We start from the raw sequence: 21,142 nt of genomic DNA, 5'->3' as shown, positions 1-21,142 counted from the left end.
TATAACAATTATATTAGTCAGAGGGTGGTAAATCTGTGGAATTTGTTACTACGAGCGGCTGTGGAGGGCAAGTCACTGTGTGTATTTAAGGCAGAGATAGATAAGGTTCTTGATTAGCTAGGGCATCAAAGAGTATGGGGAGAAGGCAGTGGAGTGGGGATGAGGGGAAAAATTGGTTCAGCCCATGATTGAATGGCGGAGCAGACTCAATGGGTCTTATTTTCCCATGTCTTACCTCAATGTGCTGACATGGTGACATGATCTGTACGGGTAGCAAACAACACTAAGTTTTTCACTGTACCTCAGGATATATGACAATAATAAATTAATTTACTAACTTACTTCCCATATACAGCAGTTATGAATGCCACTTATGTCTGGGCTAACTTAAACCAAAGTATTAACTTTACAAATTATTTTGGGTTATCATTGAAGGACGTCCATAATCCTCTTTCAGATTTGATGTTTGGAACAACTGCTGCATACAAAGTGGAATTTTCAAAGGATCCTTCAGTCACATGAGAATCAACCTTCCCCAGAGAAAATGAACAGCCACTCCAGCAGCAAGGTTTTGGTTATACTCAAGCAGTTCCCAATGGCAGATTACATAGTCCAAATGGCTGACACTAAACTCCTGAAACAAGCACCCTACCCGGAGCTCCCTCATGCCAAGAAATATCCAAGAGAATATTGAAAATGATGCTAGAATATTTGCAAAGCCTTCTTCCCAACTTTAGGATTTTGGACCAAGATTCATCAAAATAGTAGAGCTGTAACTGGTAGTACTTCAAGACTAGCAACCTAACAACCCACCCAATCAATTAAGCAACAGTTACCTCAACTGTGGGAGAGTATGCATAGACCTCTTCATCCATGTCAACGTCCACAGAACTGTAGATTCCAAGAGTCCACAGGAACTTTAGAGTTGATCATGGTAGATTCTGTCATATTCAATATTGAAGATTAATATTTCCTTAGTATCTGACCACAGTGCCAGACAGATCTTAAAAGACATCACAGCCTAGAAGAAATGTATCCCATTAAGCTCTAACCTAAATGTAAACATTTCCTGACAAAGGGTCTCGGCCCGAAACGTTGACTGTGCTTCTCCGTACAGTGCCTGGCCTGCTGCATTCCACCAGCATTTTATGTGTGTTGCTGTAAACAACTAACATTGGTAATTGGTTCGAACTTTATCACAAGTATACCACTGAAATAGGTCAGTGTATTGCACCTTGTTCAAGGTTCTTGAGGAATAATTGACTAATGCAAAAATCTGACAAAAGGTAAAAACTCGTACTTGTTTTTTACTTCTAATTTATTTTAAAAGCTCTATAATGAACAATTTATTTTTACAGTTCCTTGTAAATAGTGGGAATGGCCCTTATTTACACCAGTGGTACTCAATGTGGGCCATATACCCCCCACCACCCCCGCTGACAGCCATGCTAGATTTAGTAGGGGGCCGCAAGTGAAAAAAGAAACTGTGAGCCACAGTGGTTTCTGAATGAGCCACAATAAGTTTACAATTTTAATGAAATATTACTAAAACACATAAAGAGAAATGAATACATGCAGTTTAATTGGAACCCTGAATGAAATGAATGGAAAAATATACTAGATGATGCAAATGAGGCAGCAAAACCACTTAACCGAGGGGGGGGGGAGATCAATAATTATCTCTGCTCCTGCTTAACCATGCACAAATCACTGTTCAGATTCTGCCAGGCAGCCTACTGAGCCTCCTACCCGTTGCACAATCCACAGCCGACAGCCTACCTGTTGCACAATCACCCCCCCCCCCCCCCCAAATCACTGATTACACTATGAGGAGGGCGTGAGCCAGCAGGATAACCTGCAACGTGCTCCACCAGCTGGTGATTATGATTACTACCTTATAGGTAATTACATGCTAATAGGGAACTATCTGCACTTAGTTCCAACTGAATGATTTTTGAATGATGATCGGGCCAGTGAAGAAATGCTCTTTCCCCAAAGGCTTGAGACAGATACCAAAGGTGAAACTATCTTTGAAGAAGTCAAGAACGATTTCTTGGAAAACTGTATTCCACTGAATAATATAATGCTGGAGCAATAGTGCTGCTTTGATGGTAGGAAGGCAGAGCATTTATTGCTCATTTAAAAATATGCTGTGCCTGACATTTTTTTTGTATACACCATCCTCCACCATCAGCATCTGGTTACAAAAAAACTGGGAGGACATCTGCACGATACCCTTGCTACTGTCATAATGGCTGTCAATTTCATCAAATCAAATGCACTCAGGATAATCTTTTTGACAACTTAGTGAGGAAAAGGAAGAAGATTTTGAATGGCTACTAATGCATGCAGATACTAATTATTGAAAGGTAACTGTCTGCATCACTTCGTTGCACAAGGTACTGCAGCATTTCTATGTGATAAAAAGCTTGATGAACAAATTGTCTACAGGGACCACCTAGTCTGACACATTTTACCTGGCAGGTAATTTGAAAGCAAACAGTTATAAGGGGAAAAAAAACTACGATCTCATACCATGTAGAAGATCTATTACCAATTTCCTTGCTACCTTTACAGCAGCAGTATTGGACGTTGCGAGGTTATGCCTTTTCCTTCACTGGCCACTCTTAAAATTGCAAAATGATGATCTGATTGTATACATTGAAACGACTGCACACTATTGTGGAAGCTCAGTTCAAAGACCTGCAGGGGGTGCATATTCCAGATTGGGTAGGCCTGATTTACAGTGTGAAAACTATCAATAGACAAGCAATATGCCTATGTCACAAGAGAACGGCAAATTAATTAAAGTGGAATTGGACATTGGCTCGGCTGTTTCAGACATCCCACAAAGTGACGTATAATTCCATTTCAGGCATTTCAAAGATTCTGAACTGAAGCCGGCAGATATCCATCTGCGAACTCACACTGGAGCAAAGATAACTCCAGTGGGAATGATATTTGTAATAGTGAAATCCAGCAACCAACAAGCCACATTGGGCTTGTATGTGGTAAAAACACGACGGCCAACATTGTGGGGTTGTGATTGGTTGAGGCAACTACAACTTAATTGGGGATCCATGCACCATTTGCATGCCACATCTCCTACAATAAAGTCAACTGAAAGGGAATTAAGAAAGATTCTGGGTGATGCCACAGCAGTGTTCAAGGATGGCACTGGAAAACTCAAACATATCATTGGACAAAATAGTGTTAAATGAAAATGCCGCTCCCATGTTTTGTGAAGCCCGTCCAATTCCTTATACAAGAGGTCGGCAACCCGCGGCTCTTTCATCTCTGTGATGCGGCTCCCCATGGTTTGTTAGTTTTTGAAATGTAATTCGAAATTTGAAGATTATGGTGATCTTGTACAATCTAAAAACTTTGTGGAGACCCCATTTCCTGGCACATCCGAACCGGCTCACAATTAGCCACCATTCCGGCTAAGGGAGATAGCCTACGGGGGTTTGTGAGTATGTGTCTTTTGGAGCATCCGCGCCCACGGGGACGGGTTGAGGGAGGCTTTAAAGCAAGGCTGTTTAGTTCGAATAAAGCTACCTTTGACTGCAGTGTCTTTATTTTAGCGCTGCGTGTAGCACACCGCTACAACGTGTTTTTTATCGCTATTAATATACATCACCACTGCCAATGCCTGACACCCGCCAGTGCGTGCTTTCTTTTAATTCTTCGATCCAAGGTAGGCTCACTATGGAGTAACCTTCAACCCAACGTCTTTTTTTCGGAGTTCAAAATGTTTTTGTTGTATGCAGAAATGTAATTTCGTTTTCTCTGCAGGAGTTCATCAATTTCATAAATGCAACACATTATAGTTTGTTTATACATAGCATAAAGGCAAAAAAAACCCCGTTGTATGCAGTGTTATTTCATTTTAAATGTCAAACGGGTTTTGTGGCTCCCAGTGTTTTCTTTTCTGTGGGAAATGGGTCCATATTGGCTCTTTCAGTGGTAAACGTTGCCGACCCCTGCCTTATACCATTCATGATAAAGTCGCTAGTGAGCTAGACAGCCTGGAGGCTGAAGGAATTCTTTCTAAGGTTGTGTGAAGTCCATGGACAATGCCAGTGGTCCCAGTAGCCTAGATGGAACAAAGCTGGGAACTGTGATGATTCTTAAGGTCACCATTAACCTAGCACTGAAAGTGGATCAATACCCTCTACCCAGTGTAGAGGATATCTTTGCAAACCTTTCTGGAGAAAAGCACTTCAGCAAAGTCAACTTAGCTGAAGCCTAACTAAAGATGGAGGTGAAAGAAAGTGCCCAGCATGTTTCTCACCATAAACACTTGCAAAGGGCTTTATCACTATAATAGGCTTATTTCTGGAGAGCACCTGCACTCTGGCAGAAAGCTATGGGCCAGCTGCTGCAAGGCTGCCCAGCCACTCAGTGTTACCTGGATGACTTAAGTTGTTATCAGTGAGGATGACAAGGAACATCTCCAAGACTTCAAGACAGTGCTAAAAAGATTGGAAGATTATGGGCTGAGAGCACAATGTGACAAGTCTGAATTTTTTAAACCAAGCATCATTTACTGTGGTCACATTATTAATGCAGAAGGATTGCACAAGATGCAGAGAAAACTGAAGCAGTGGTGCATGCAACAAGGCCACAGTATTTTTGCGGTCTTTTTTAGGATTCGTCAATTATCATAACAGGTCCCACAGAGTAACCTGGCTACTCTGCTTCACCCCTCGAACCCATTACTACAGATCGGGGAGACATGGCAATGGACAAAGCAGTGTGAGGTGGCTTTCCAAAAGGCAAGGGAAGTGGTGACATCAGTCACCATACTCACACATTGTGGTCCACACTGCCCCCAAAAGCTTGCCTGGGAAGCCACGTGTTACATTCTGGATGTGCCCATGTCACATGTTATGAGTGATGGAAGTGAACGTGCCATAGCCTTTGCAACTGCCACACAGCAAAATTACACACAGATCGACAAAGAGGCCTTGAATCTGGTTTGCAGTCTAAAACACAGCAACCAGTAACTGTATGTGAAAAGTTTACCTTCACTACTGATCATCAACCACTAGTGTCCATTTTTAATTCCACACATGGGTGTCTCACTAACAGCAGCAGCACGAGTGCAGAGATGAGCTCTGTTTCTTGAAAGGCACAACTAAAAGAAAGAATTCAAGAAGACAACTAATCATGGAAATGCTGCTGGATTGTCCCGTTTACCCCAGGAAAAATATCTGAAAGATCCACAAAAGAGGATTTTTCTCCTCTTTAAGTATTCTCCCAAATGTATATCGAAAATCTCCCTATAATGGCAGAGATGATCCACAGGAAAACCAGAAAAGACCCCACACAGACTCAGATCTACATGGCAACCAAAAATGACTAGAATGTGCAGCAGAAGTTCCAGTTCCCCCATTTTTAACAGCACCAAGATTAACTTACCTTTTTAGGGGGGGGTTGGCGTATGTGAGGATTCAGAGTTGTTGTACCATCCAAACTGACTGCTGAAGTGTTGACTCAAAGCTTTGTCTGGCGGCTTGCGATAGATCAGCAGATTGAGCAGGTTGCTAAGCACTTTTCGGCATGCTAACACATCCAGAAGAAAAGGTGTGCAGAGCCATCAGAACCACTTTTTGCGGTCCCTGAGTCAAATCCGACAACCACCGTGAAGGTGGCACAAGAACTTGAGATCATTTCACAGCCATATCTCACCTGGCAAGCAGAGCAATCCCCTTGTAAAGAAAGATATTATCCCACAAATGAAAGAAATCCTCCACAGCAATTACATTTTTAGGCCTGAATGGGACAATCTGAAATTTACTCTGCTGTGGATGTTTATAGAGTAGTTCTATTATATAGTACACTGTGTGTCTGTATGTGTGTATAGGACTAGAGAGCAACACATCATACGAGGGGTGATTGATAAGTTTGTGGCCTAAGGTAGAAGGAGTCAATTTTAGAAAGCCTAGCATATTTATTTTTCCTAGATTCACACATTTAGTTCAGTGGTCGTGGAGCATATGGATCCCTTCTTTGTAGAAGTCGGCATTTTGGACCTCCAGAAGTGGTCCACAGCATGGGGTGATTGATAAGTTTGTGGACTAAGGTGGAAGGAGATGAGTTATTAACTACAAACTTTCTGCATAATCATTCAAAGAGTTGAACTACATGTGCATGTAACAAGAGCTGTATAACTCATCTCCTTCTACCTTAGGACACGAACTTATCAATCACCCCGCTGTGGACCACTTCTACAAAGAAGGAATCTGTATGCTCCACGACCACTGGACTAAGTGTGTGAATGTAGGAGGGGACTATGCTGAAAAATAAATGTGCTAGGTTTTCTAAAATTGACTCCTTCTACCTTAGGCCACAAACTTATCAATCACCCTTCGTATATTTGATTTGAAATACATTCTATATTGATTTGGAGTTTATTGCTAAGCAGGGAGGACACTGGAGTATTTAATATTTGAGTAATATTGTAAATATATTATTCAATTAAACATTGTTTACATAATTCATATGGATAACATGTATGTGAACAGCATGTGTCATCATGCCTCATCGTATGTGAGTACTTCACTAAAGTAAAAATGAAGTAAACCCATTTCCTGGTTCCAATACTTTCTTTCGATTCGTTTCTGGAGTTACAAAATATAATCTTTTCTCCTGCTGCTGCCCGACCACTGAGGCCCTCCAGCATTTTGCGTGCGTTGCTCTGGATTTCCAGCCTCTTGTGTTTATCATGTATTATTGTTTACTATTCACAGATTCCACTCCTCCTCCTCCTTCGGGTGTCTTGACATTTCTGAACTCGACGGCTGCCCAACCCTGGTTTAATGTTCGTGAAAGCAATGTGTTTCTATGGATTCTCTGTTTCCAAATTGTTGTAAATGGGCTGAGATCCAGCAAATGTGTAGGCAGAAGATTTAAATTTATACTTAAGTTTCCTGCAAAATCCTGTGCCACGTCCCATCTCACCCTATTATACTCTGTGCCATCTCATTTGGTGAAAGGGCAAACTGTTTCAAAAGAACACAGGAACAGAGACAGGAGTAGGCTATCTGGCCGATCAAACTGATTGCACCTTTCACTGAGAGAATGACTGATCCTCATTCCACTTCCTGCAAAATCCACACAATTGCTCAATTTATAAAGCGTTCCCATCTCATATGCATTCGGTGGCACAGCATCTGGAATCTGATGACTGGAGAGATTCATAACACTTACAGTGTAAAGAACATCTCAGTTCTAAATGCTGAATCCTTATTTTGAGACTGTGCCCCATCTGTAAGCTTGGTCAAAGCCAAAAAAAGCCAAGCTTATTGTCATATGCACAAGAACATGCACACACTGGTGTAACTGCATGCTTACTTGTGGCAGAAACATAGACACAGAGCATCATATAACTAGTATTCACAAGAGAAGCTTTAAGGAGAATTTTAAAGAGGTGATGACTAATTTATTCAGCATTTATTTGTTTAGCGAGCATCTACTGAGACAAGTGTATTTGTTTTTAAGCAAAAAGACCAACTCAGTGCACAGTGATCCATTCTGTATCATCAAGGATCGATATGAAAGAACCCCTTTTCCACTCGGATTTCAGTACGTACTAAAGCGAAATACACCACATGCTTTGATAATTGTCTCCTACAATTTGATACCTTTAAGATTCACATGCAACAATACTAGGGATTTAAAACTATTCTGCTATGCTCTACCAATACAATTAACTTCTCTTTTTTTTCCACATTACATTGTCAAATCCCATAAAATATCAAACCTTAAAAATAACATTTTGGTTAAGTCAATGTGTGGAGGAAAAGGGTTAATAAGCTACGAGTATAAGTTAATACACTGCAAAGACCCTTGCGTGCAAACTGGGAACAGTACATGCTAATTCTTACGAGATAAGGTATGAGTCTAATATGCTGCAACCACAGAAACAGAAGCTAATGTGCTGAGCTCCGCAAGATGGGTTATCTTGTAACTGCTCCTTTCACTCCAAGTTTTTTAATGAACGGTAACATATTGTTCATGTGGTAATATTTCTAAACAATGATTGGATTACTATTACAACGCTGAACTGTATAAAAGGACGCTATTTTAACAGGAGAGCAGAGCTGGGAGCTGGTGGAGACCAGCTTTCTCTCCCTCCTTAGCACCAAGTAAAATAAAGATCCCGAAATGAGACTCAGGAGTCAAGTATTCTTTTCATCTGACTAAGGTCAAAATTCCATAATACAATGTATGTAAATCATTAAGTCAAATAAACAGCATTTTAAATTTATCAACATGAAAACAGATCATCACACACTCACAGTCCGTCAGAACACTCTAATTCTTTGACATTATTATCCGACTTATCATTCCATAAGACTATAAGGAGAGAATCAGGCCATTTGCACCATTAAGTGCTCCGCCATTTCGTCATGGCTGATCCACTTCCTTCTCAACCCTATTCTCCTGCCTTCTCCCTATAACCTTTCATATCCTGAATAATCAAGAACCTATCAACCTGCACCTTAAATAATGACCTGGCCTCCACAGCTACCTGTGGCAACAAATTCCACATCTCTGGCTAGAGAAATTCCTCATCTCTTTTCTAAGTGGACATCCCTCTATTCTGTGGTTATGCCTCTGGTCCTAGGCTTCCCCTCTCCTATCTGGGCTTATCAACATCCAATAGGTTTCAACGAGATTCCCCCCCCCCCCCCACCATTCTTTTAAATTCCAGTGAGTACAGGTCCAGAGCATCAAATGGCCCTCATATGAAAACCAATTCATTTCCAGAATCATTCTTGTAAACCTCCTCTGAATGTTCCCCAATGTTAGGAATCCTTTCTTAGATAAGCTCACAATACAGGTTCCCCCCCCCACTATCCAAACGTAAAGCATTCCTATGAAACCGTCTGTAAGCCGAAATGCCGTAAAGCGAAGAAGCAATTACCATTAATTTATATGGGAAAAAATTTTGAACATTCCCAGACCCCCAAAAAAAAAACCTACCAAATCATACCAAATAACACATAAAACCTAAAATAACTCTAGCATATAGTAAAAGCTATAATGATATGATAAATATACAGCCTATATAAAGTAGAAATATTGTATGTACGGTGTAGTTTTACTTATCAAAATCAGGAAGGCAGTGAGCTCAAGTCGATTTGGAGAAAAAAATCAGCACGTACATGCCTACGCATGCGCACACAATTACCTGCGCAAGGCTTCACGGTCATGGTAGTCTTTCTCAGGGTAAACACACGTAAAAAGTGGGCTTCTTTTTTTCGTAAAAGCGAAAATCCTCTTTGGTTAGCGACAACATGTAGGTCTTTCGGAACAGCGAGCTGTCGCAAAGCGAACGTTCAAAAAACGGGGTGCCACCTCTACTCTAAGTGTGGTCTGCCCAATGCCCTATAAAGGCTCAACATTACATCATTACTATTATATCCTAGTGCTCTCAAACTGAATGATATATAACCATATAACTATTACAGCATGGAAACAGGCCATCTCAGCCCTTCTAGTCTGTGCCGAACGCTTACTCTCACCTAGTCCCACCAACCTGCACTCAGCCCATAACCATCCATTCCTTTCCTGTCCATATAACATCACGTAACATTCCTGCTAACATCACATTTGCCTTCATTACCACCGACTCAACTTGGGAGTCGTTGTGCAGGATCCCCTGAAGGTTAACTTTCAAGTTGAGTTGTATTTTTGAATTTTCTCCCCATTTAGAAAATAGTCTATGCTTTTATTCCTTCTACCAAAGTGCATGGCCATAAACCTCCTAACACAGTATTCCATCTGCCACTTCTTTGCCCATTCTTCTAATCTTGTCTAACTCATTCTGCAGCCTCTCTGCTTCCTCAACACTACTTGCCCATCTACCTATTGTATCTTTGTATCGTTCGCAAAAATGACCACAAAGCCATGGACATTGACATATAACATAAAAAGAATCTATCCCAACACCAGTTGCTGCAGAACACGATTAGTCACTGGCAGCTGGCCAGAAAAGGCTCCCTTTATTCCCACCTCGTCTCCTCCTTATCAGTCAATCCTCACACCATGCTGGTATCTTTCCTGTAATACCATGGGCTCTTACCTTGTTAAGCAGACTCATGTCAAAGACCTTCTGAAATTTCAAGTACACTATGTCCACCCCCTTTCACTATCCTGCTTGTTATTTCCTCAAAGGACTCCAACAGATTCATCAGGCAAGATTTTACCTTAAAGAAACCATGCTGACTTTGTCCTATTTTATCATGTGTCTGTAAGTACCCCAAAATCACATCTTTAACAATTGATTCCAACACCTTCCCAACCATTGAGGTCAGGCTAACTGGCCTATAGTTTCCTTTCTTCTGCCCCTCTCCCTTCTTGAAGAGAGAAGCAATCCTGCCCACAAGGATATCAGTCCCCCTTGGATTAAGGTGTAACCCATCCCTTTTGTGCAGGTCTTATCTTCCCCAGATGAGATCCCAATGGCCCAGAAATCTGAAGCCCTGTCCCCTGCACCAGTTCCTCAGCCACACATTCATCTGCCAAATCGTCCTATTCTTACCCTCACCAACACAAGCACAAAGACCAATCCAACGATTACTACCCTGGAGTCCTGCTTTGTCACTTGTCTTCTTCTCCGACTATGGAATCCCCTCTCACTACTGCACTCCTCTTCTCCCTCCTTCCCTTATGAGCCACAGCACCAGACTCAGTCACTGCAGCCGCCCCCCACCCTGTAGTTTGCCCCCCCCCAACAGTTTTGAAAATGATATACTTATTAATGAGGGGCATGGCCACAGGGGTACTCAGTAATTTCTGCCCATTTTCTTTCTCTTTCCTGATGGTCACTCAGGTACCTGCGTCCTGGAACTTAGGGGTGACTACCTCCTATCTATCACCTCCTCAGTTCCCCGTATGAGCCAAAGGCTACTGACCTGCTGATCCAGTTCCTTAACACGTTCTCTGAGGAGCTGCAACTCCCTACACCTGGAGCAGACGTGGTTATCCGAGAGGCTGGAGGTCTCTCAGAATTCCCACATCTCACACGAAGGACACAACACAGCCCCTGGAGCCACTGTCAGAGCTCTAACTATGCACTGACAGATGGAGAATGAAGAAGAAACTTATCTCGCCCAAACCTTCCCACCTTATCACTGGCCCATTCACACTCTGCTTTTCCCTACCTTATTTTCATTTGCCCTTGCTTATGAATCTCAATTTGATTGGGCTGCCATTAAAAAACAAAAGGCTGTGAATACTTTTTTTAAAATCACTTGTCCTGTCCTGTGTGGATTTGATTGGGCTGCTAAAAAAAGCCGAAAGCCCATGAATGCTCCTTCTTAAAAGTACTCACACTGACCTATGTGCAGACTCTTCTGTCAATGATCTTTTCATTCATTTATCTTTTCAGTATAGCTACAACAGCCACCAACAGTAGTATCCCCTCTATGGACAAAACGGGTTCTCCTCTGACAAATCCCACCAAGTGCTGGCTTCACTGGCAGATACAAGGGAACTCTATTGCTCTTCGTTATTTCTTAATTTTACAGAATTTTACAAACACAAATGAATTTTAGTTTAACGCTGAGTCTAGTTTAATATGAATAATTCACAATCCTATAAATAACCTGAACAATACTCCAGGCTACTTAACTCAACTGCAATTCGGCACTACATGAAGTCACTTTCCCTAAACAGCTCCACGGCATTCCCACGAACACTAAAGAGTTTAATCTTAAATTAATCCATATGGCACTAGATTGTGTTCATTTTAAAATGTCCTGCTACTGTAGATCTTTATTAAAAATTATGCTGTACACTTACTGGCCAAATTGTAAGATGAGTTTGCAGAGTTTACTCAGATTCTGATTTATCACCTGTACTTCAAAACATACACTGAAGTACGTCCTTTGTGTTCACAACCAACACACCTACTCTAATGATGTGCCAGGGACAGCCTGCAGTGCCAAAAAAGCATAAAGCATGACCACAATGTTCAGCGGAACTATATAAGCAGCAACAAGACAGCAGCAAAAAAAAAAAGCCCCTTTCTTATTTTCCCACCCATCTATTCGCACAAATGGGCAGGCCTCCAACCCCAGGGCTGGGCCTCCAGTCCTTGGCCCCAGATTCTCAGACATTCTTGGCCTCAGTGGGTGGGGGGGGGGGGGGGGGTTACCAGCCCTTGTGACTCCCACCCATACCCAGGACTCACCTCCCATATGGGCCTCCGACCCCAGATTGAGACTTGCCAACCTGGGGATTGTCGGTCTTCTCAGGGCCTGTCAACCTGACTTCTGTGATCACTGAACTTCGACCACAGAGTGCTCCAAACTAGACACGAGTTCCTGTCCAGACTCTTCATTTACCGCTCCTGACCTTCGACACCCCCTCATCCCAGTCCCTAACCCCTAACTCTTCATGCTGCCCCCAAAACCATTCCTATGAACCTAAAAACAAACAAGGCCAAGCCATGACGTTGATGATCACTGCAGCTCAGCACCAGTACTGTACTCAGCATTGTGTTACTCAACTAATTAACATCAAGTATCAGTTATTTCTCTAGTGAGTGGAAATAAGCAAAAATAATTCTTTTGTCTACTTTTTTACTTTAACAGATCAGCTCATTCCCATGTAGGCCAATAAAAATCCCAGAAATGCAAGTATTAATCTTATTAAGAACTGCTTGTTCTTTCACAAGGGAGTTTGTACTCTCCCAGTGCCTGCGCATTTAGAAGCAAAACAGCCTCCTGGCATTCTTGACCTACAGCTGGCACTCACCATTGAAAACAACCCACCTACTTCCTATTCTTCAATCCTCCCTTCCACCCTTTGCTACCCAGCTCTCCTCAAATTATAATTATAATGCAAGTTGGAGAAACATAGGAAACCTACAACACAATACAGGCCCTTCGGCCCACAAAGCTACGCCGAATATGTCCCTACCTTAGAACTACACAGGCTTTACACAATGCCCTCTATTTTTCTAAGCTCCATGTAGCCATCCAGGAGTCTCTTAAAAGACTATCATTTCTGCCTCCACCACGACTGCCGGCAGCCCATTCCACACACTCACCATTCTCTGTGTAAAAAACTTACCCGACATCTCTTCTGTACCTACTTCCAAGCAGCTTAAAATTATACCCTCTCGTGCTAGTCATTTCAGCCCTGGGAAAAAGCCTCCGACTATCCACACAATCAATGTCTCTCATTATTTTGTACACCTGTATCAAGTCACCTCTCATCCTCCTTCACTCCAGGGAGAAAAGGCCAGTTTCGTTCAACCTATTCTCATAAGGCATGCTCCCCAATCCAGGCAACATCCTTATCAATCTCCTCTGCACTCTTTCTATGGTTTCCACATCCTTCCTGTAGTGAGGTGACCAGAATTGAGCACAGTACTCCAAGTGGGGTCTGACCAGGGTCCTATACAGCTGCAACATTACTTCTCAGCTTTTAAACTCAATCCCATGATTGAGGAAGGTCAATGCACTGCAAGCCTTCTTAAACACAGAGTCAACCTGCGTAGCAGCTTTGAGAGTCCTTTGGAATCGGACCCCAAGATCCTTCTGATCCTCCACACTGCCAAGTCTTACCATTAATACTATACTCTGCCATCATATTTGACCTACAAAATGAACCACCTCACACTTATCTGGGTTGAACTCACCTGCCACTTCTCAGCCCAGTTTTGCATCCTATCAACGTCCCATTATAACCTCTGACAACCCTCCACACAATCCACAACTCCCTCAACCTTTGTGTCATCAGCAAATTTACTAACCCAAATTAGTTGTTTGGAGGTATCGATGAAATGGCAAGAAAAACATCATAGTTGAAAAGTATACTAATATAGGGTCAAGCAATTTTGTGCATTTTGTCTAGTGCCTTGCAGTCAGCCATTCCCATCACATGTTCAACTTCCAGCAAGAATTTCATGAACATTAACACAATGCTATTGGTGTCAATACTGCCCAAAAGACATCAACAAAAGTATGACTCAAAATTCTTCATTAGTGTTTTAAAATGACATGGTCTACAAAATGACTCAGTGAACTCAGAAAAAAAGTGCCTTTTACAAATGCTAAAAGCTCTTAAATAACGTTAAAGGGCCAATCAGACAAAGCTTGTATTCACAGGCAGGATCCTGTATTCTACACAACAACGGGTTACTCTGCACACTGTTCACTTGGCACACTTCTCGCTCAAGCTGAAGACTGGCCCTTCCTTGCACACTCAAACACATTGCTGGTCACTTCTGAAAGTACCAATGCTCATTCATCTGGACGTATCAGTCCACTTTATGGACAGCATGGGCATGACACTTCCCAGCCACAAGTGTCAACAGGGCTATCACCACAACAAGAATACAAAGATAACATGGACAACGGTGGAGTGTGTGTCAGTGGGGTCTTGCTGAGCTCTCAACTGTGTGTCTTAGATGCCAACAGTGGCAAGAAATTGTCAGATGGAGCTTTCTAAACGCGGTGTTACAAAGGGAGCCCAAACCACCCAGTTAAGTGAAAAGCAGTATCCGAGGAAGCAAAAATTGCAAATTGATGTGTTGCTGAGCTCCTTTGGTGTTTTGTTTTCTTTCGTGCTCCCAGAATGTATTTTGTCTTCAGGAGGGCATCCAAGTGATCTGATTTACTAAAACGTGGTCTGGGCAAGGAACGGTAGGCATTACTTATCTTAGTTTAGCAATGGTCTATTGAGTTGGGACCTCTGATACTATAGGTTATATACTGGTGATAATTGGGCAGGGTTTTCTTCAAACAAGACTAGTCGAAGCCTCTGACTTTAGTTTGAACTGCATCAGGATGGGCTGTTTCTTGTCTGCAGACGACATCATGCAGTGTTCAACTATAGTTGGCCACAGGTGGTATACAAGCTGCTGTCAGACCCACGACTCCTCCCTTTGCTGTCAGGATCCCCAGGCAAATGGAATGGTCTGCATTTGATTGTTACGTGCCCCATGTTGGGGGAACATCAGTTTGACAGAACCGCCGCGCCGGAGCACCAATGAGTATTGACCATAAAACACACACCTCCTCCCTTTGCCTTACCTGAGTCTGCAGTTTGGTCCATTCTGTAAATCATAAATCCTTCTGACTGCTGCATCCAGCGTGTCCGTAGATAACCAAGTTCCGATGCAGCAAAAACATTGAGATGTTTCTCATCGGCCTCTGATACAGCAGTCTTGCCCTCAGATCCTCAATGTTATTCTCCAGTGAATGCACTTTTGCCCAAGATGCCAGCCGGAGGAGGCCTCATCCCTCTGTGGTTCAACCCCATTTCATGCTAAGATATTGCTCTGCATACAGGAATTTCCAACTGATCACAAACAATTATATTTTTTACCAACACCAGTATTGTAATGCCCTTCCCTTGGACAACATTGGTGGCGTGGAGAGGGGAGATCTGCAGCTTGGGCAACTGCCGGTCTTCCATAAAAAAACCCTTGCGCCCCGGAAACTTTCCAAGGTGCAAATCCATGGTCTATCGAGACTAACAGAGGCCTACACATTGTAATGAAGTGAAGCAGAATTGGACATGGAGTTCCTTCAATCAGCAGAGACACAAATTAGCACAACAGCTTCCAAAATACAGCTCTGAATGCAAGTCCATGTGTGTAGCTACATTGGAAACACAGGAAAGGCATTAACTGGGGATTGAGACATTCCAAACTTAATCACTTGTATATTAGATATTTGATGCAAATTGTAAGTTGTCTTCTTTTAGAGAGATTACATGGACTATTCTAAGTGGTGATCTACACTTGTGCATCAGATCTACACTGTAGGTATCGTGCACCCTACGCCGTACCTACACTGTACCTACGCCGTACGGTGACGTACGTCTCTCCAGAAAAGTTACTCACGTGTCGCGGCAACGCAGACTGCAACAACTGTGATTGGTAGCATCGCATTTCCTCCTATGCATTTCCGGTTGCTTCTTTTCCGCCATGTTTGAAGGCTGTATGTACACCGATATGAAATAGATGAACCAAATTGTCAAATCTACCTGCCGACATGTGAAGATGTTTGAAATGCATTTCCTCGTCCACGTCTCTCATGAAGAAATTTAACATGGTGGCATAGAAACCCCACCGCCAACTAGCGTTTTGGCGCACACCAACACATGCTCACTACGGAATAGAGCGACGCAGAAGTGAAAATCAGGGTTCCGGTGAAGGCTGCGGCATAGCCCGTAATCACAAGTATAATTGTGTGATAGCCCAATATCTTAATTGTTTAAACATTAGTGCTAGAGATGAAAAGGGCAGCTGGCTCTATCATTGATCCAACTGAGTTTTATGTTCCTTTTCATACAAATGCTTTCTCCCTCTCCTTGGACCCTCCCGTCATGCAGGTCGTGTTTGTGCTGCGGTCGGAGGTCTTCTTTCCCCGCTCACACAGCGGCTTTTTGCTCTTTCCAACCTTGATGCATTCCCCTACCTTTACTATCAGCCTGCTAAAATCATTCTGACATATTTTCAGCTCCTCCTTTGGGGACTCCTATTTACACCTTTCCATTTGCTTTTCAATCTCTCAGCGCTGTTTTCCCTGGCATCCCTCAGGTCTGCCGATTGCCTTACCAATCCAGTGCCTCATTCTTTACCTTATTCCTGGAGGTCCAAGGTACAAGATGCAAATCTGAGCTGGAATCGTGGTTCTTCAAATAGCTTGTAGCAATTTACACACAACACCCTCAAGTGTGGCAGCAATCATAAGGTGGGATGAAACAAGCACTGCCCATGAAATTTCAACTAAATATACAGATTCCAAAGTTAAATCGTCAGGACACTAATTATTTCTCCATCACAATATCATTCCACTAAAACACAGGCCACTAGTCTTGCTGCATTTGTGAAATTCAATGCTGTAAACTCTGATCAGTCTTCTGCCATGTTGCAATTATCATTGGGGGAAAATTGTGCTGGGAATAGCCAAATGGCTGGACTCTCAGCATGCCAAGGCAAACCTGCCCATTTACCTTAGCCTAATGAACAGATCCTCCATACGCATCAGCAAACAGTAAGGTTCGGCCTGTAATCTGTGAAAAATTGTCACCAAGCACCCTGAAGATGCTTAGCAGTAGGCACAGCCTCCTCCTCTCTTGATGAGGGCAAAAACTTTGTTCTTGTCAGGTTTGGAGAATGGAATAACAATATCATTGTAAAAGTACTGTGACATCTGTTGTAAAACATCATCTCTATTAATTGGCAACATTGTCCCAATACATTGAAATACATTATTTCTTATGTTGTAATATTAATTTTGCTTACTGTAGAATTTAAGTTACCTTTTGCGCATTACAAAAACAACCTCTTATCTAGCACACACTAGCCGCTAGTCAAAAATCTGTTCTTTGTCCACTGTATAAATACTGGATTAGATCAGTTCTGTTCTGCTTTCTGAAGCAGAGATCATTATATAAATGCCACTACTGCCATGTACAGTTTGGCTGTAAGTTTCTTCACTGTTACGGTTGGGATGTTGGGTCACACTGCCATTGCTGTATCCAGTCCTACTAGCTATTTCTTGGTATCAGGTGGAGAGTAGTGAATTGGCTGAAAACTGGCTTTTGTGATGGTGGGCAATTCAGCACGAAACTAAGATGGATTATCGGGCTACGTATGGCTGCGGCCACAATCATTGAACTTGGGAGTGTTCCTGAGGCTTCCTGCTCTTAGCAGCTGTTTAGTTTTTATCATTCATAAAGAGACAGAGTTATAAAAAGCTTTACAGCTCAGAAACAGGTCCTTAGCCCAATTCATCCAAGACGACTAAGGTGCCTTTTATAGCTCGTCCATTTGCCTGCCTATGGCCCGTATTCGATTATGCATGAATACATACAAATGTCTTTTAAACATTTTAACTACCACTTCCCCTGACAGATCTTTATCTACCAACTCTTTGTGGAGAAACATGCTCACCAAGTCTCATTTAAGCTTTCCCACAACACCTTAAACCTATGGCCTATCGCAGTGATTCCCAATTGGGGGCATTAAGGGAAATAGAAGAGTTGTCAGGGTTCAAGATTTTTGGGGGCAGAAGGTAAGTGGCACCCTAATTTGAAGCATGGCACCCTACGAGCTGTTAGTAGAGCAGGCACTTCAAAGAAAAAGGATGAGGCACCAGATCACAGGAAGAACCACAGCTCTGCATGTGGTGAGCACTCGTCGTCACAACACATCTGCAACTCAGCAATCCAACCAAACAGGCATTATTGGGGATGTATAAATTAGCAACCAGGGTGCCCAACAGTTCCCTGGACTCACAGCACGGAGCAAGTTCATGCAATTTAATAGTTGGTAAGTTAAGTACACCCTCTCAACTTTCTCTACAGATCTACGGAAAACAGGTTGGGCAATGGTACAGTGCTGGCTGGAACCAAATAGTGAAATAGAGCCAGTCAGTGAGCCTTCCAACCCTGCAGATTCCTCTTGAGGCGCTCAAAGTAACCTCAGCTTCATATTGTGGTCAAGAACCATCTTTGAGGTCAATCGCGCTAACTGGAATAGTACAGGTGTCCCCCGTGTTATGAAAGTTTGCTTTATGCCACTTTGCTTTTACGAAAGACTTACATTAGTACCTGCTTTCGCTAACCGAAAGAAATCTGAAGAGGATTTTCGCTTTTACGAGAAAAGGTGCCCGCTTTAAAAGTCCTGATGAAGGGTTTCGGGCCGAAACATCGACATCGCTTCTCCCTATAGATGCTGCCTGGCCTGCTGCGTTCCACCAGCATTTTGTGTGTGTTGTCGCCCACTTTAAACTTGTGTTTACCCCGAGAAAGACTACTATGACTGTGAAGCCTTGTGCGGGCAGGTGTGTGCGCATGCATGTATGTGCCGATATTTTTTCTACAAATCGGTTTTGGCTAAATCTTCCTGATTCTGGTAAGTGAAACTACACTGCACACACATTATTTCTACTTTATATAGGCTGTGTATTTATCATATCATTCCTGCTTTTGCTATATGTTAGTGTTATTTTAGGCTTTATGTGCTACTTGGTATGACTTGGTAGATTATTTTTTGTGTCTGGGAACGCTCAAAAAATTTTCCCATATAAATTAATGGTAATTGCTTCTTTGCTTTACACCATTTCGGCTTACAAAAGGTTTCACAGGAACGCTTTACTTTTGGATAGTGGGGGAAACCTGTATAAAGGTAGCTTGCTGAACACCAGCTCTATCCTGACTGACATTCAGATTCCAATCTGAAACCTGGTCAATGTAATTTTGACTGTTGTGATCGCCAACTTTGCCTCGCCTTTGCGTGCCGCTAGCATCGTTTCGTCCATGTCAACTCACTACCATCGCCAACATCTGATAGGCATCCACAGTTTGTGTTAATTTTTTATTTCAATTTAGTCCTGTTAATGATGGATACATACAGTGCAAACTCTAGGAGAATGAAGGCAGTGAAGCCTTGAATTCTAAAGAAACAGAAATTACAGAAAGTGTGTCAATACAATGTTACATACCTAGAGTATGGTTTTATTTTGTTTCCATCAGATCAGTGATACCCCATGTATCGTATTTGTAATACTGTACTAACGAAGCCATGAAACCATCAAAATTGCAGAAACACTTCTGTAAGACACCCTGAAAAGGCTACTTATATTACTCAGTTCCAGAAGTTGAAAGAAGCATTTGAAAATGGTTACACACTCAAGCCATTTGCCAAAAAAGCAAAAAATTACCTTGATAGTGGTCTCATTGCTTCTTTAAACATTTCCAAAATTACAGTAAAGTGTGAAAAATCTCATACAATTGGTGAAAGATTAATAATGCCTGCTGTATCAGACATGTTCATCACTGTTTTCAAAATGGATGCCAGTATTTTAAAAGCAATCCCTCTCAGTAATATCTCTGGAACTTGTCATATTGACAAAACGAGTGAAGATACTGAGGATCAACTATTCACAAAGTTACAAAAAACAGATTTGGGATACAACTGGATGAGTTAACTGTATGAGACAATGAGACATAGCTAACAGCATTTGTATGGTTCATCAAAAATGGAAAAGTTTATGAAGAGGTCCAATCACAGACAAGAGAAAATGTGCAGATGCTAGAAATCCAAACAATGAAACATCAGCTGTGCTTTTTTCCATAGATGCTGCCTGGTCTGCTGAGTTCCTCCAGCAGTTTGTGTGTGTTTCTAAGTTTACAAAGAGAATCTCTTTTGTAAAAAATTAAACACAAATATCAACGACAAATCAATCACCAGCTCAAAATGTATATTGAGGATAAAAGTATTCTGATTAGGAACATGATTTCTTGTCCAACAGATGGAGCATCAAATGTGACAGGTTTCTATGCTGGTTTAGAAGCATTTAGAGAAAAGTAATTCCAAGTCTGTTTGCAATCTATTGTGTAATTCATCATCAATATCTCGCAGCCAAAAGCCTCAGCCAGCGACTTTTTTCAAGCATGTCTCTTGTAATATCTGCTATCAACAAAATTTAAGGTCATTCATTAAATAGCAATATTTTGCCAGTTACTCCAAGATAACAATGAAGAGTTTGAACTCTTGCTTTTTCACACAGAGGTATGTTGGCTGTCAAAAGTCTGCTCCTTAAAACATTTCTTTGATCTTTTTGACAATGTGGTTGAATTTTTGCTCAATGTCGACAAGAGCTTGGGAAATAAGATTGAACTTTTATATGAAGATGTGGCATACCTAACTGACCTGCATGACAAAATGCACATTCTAAATTTGAAGCTGCAGGGTGAGAATTTCAATTTAATCCAGGCAAAAAGTGCAGTGGCCACTTTGATCACAAAATTGGAAATATATAAGAACATTAGGAGAATGTTTTCACAGTTTCCCTGCATGGAAAGTATGGCATTTCACAGATAGTGATTTGCGAGAGTCTGCTTGCACCTACAGTCACTGAAGAAAGATTTTCAGAATCGATTCAAGGATTTGAACAATTTGGAAACACTGGACTGGGGAATTAACCCATTTCTTTACAAGGTGGAAGAACAGGATGAGAGCTTGCAAGAAGAAATTATCAAAGTTCAGAATAATGAAGAAGCAAAAATGCTTTTCAAAAATATCAGCTTTTGAGGCATGTCATATGAAGTTTCCTGGTCTTTGGAGATGAGCCAAACTGCTCTTCATTGTATCTCCATC

At 41.9% G+C, this 21,142-nt stretch overlaps 1 protein-coding gene across 7 annotated transcripts in view; it reads right to left on the bottom strand.

Annotated features, from left to right (window-relative positions):
• LOC132391410 (serine protease 23-like) overlaps window positions 1-21,142 on the bottom strand; it is a 36,898-nt gene that overhangs the window by 9,757 nt on the left and 5,999 nt on the right. Inside the window, exons 2-3 of one of the 7 annotated variants that reach the window (XM_059964586.1) lie at window positions 5,029-5,140; window positions 837-941 (exon numbers count right to left, since the gene is read on the bottom strand). The exons of 1 other annotated variant lie outside the window; for it this stretch is intronic. In XM_059964586.1, coding sequence (XP_059820569.1) covers window positions 837-875 — 39 coding nt within the window. In that variant the 5' untranslated portion in view covers window positions 876-941; window positions 5,029-5,140. Of the gene's footprint in view, window positions 1-836; window positions 942-1,052; window positions 1,078-5,028; window positions 5,141-15,059; window positions 15,085-21,142 lie in introns of those variants that run through there. 5 more of the 7 variants (XM_059964587.1, XM_059964589.1, XM_059964585.1 and 2 more) reach the window with 5 other exon arrangements.

Source organism: Hypanus sabinus, chromosome 3, assembly GCF_030144855.1.
Source record: "Hypanus sabinus isolate sHypSab1 chromosome 3, sHypSab1.hap1, whole genome shotgun sequence".
In the NCBI taxonomy this organism is placed as follows: Eukaryota; Metazoa; Chordata; class Chondrichthyes; order Myliobatiformes; family Dasyatidae; genus Hypanus; species Hypanus sabinus.
Note: the sequence above shows the minus strand (reverse complement) of the source record. Positions and strands in the feature narration are given on the sequence as shown.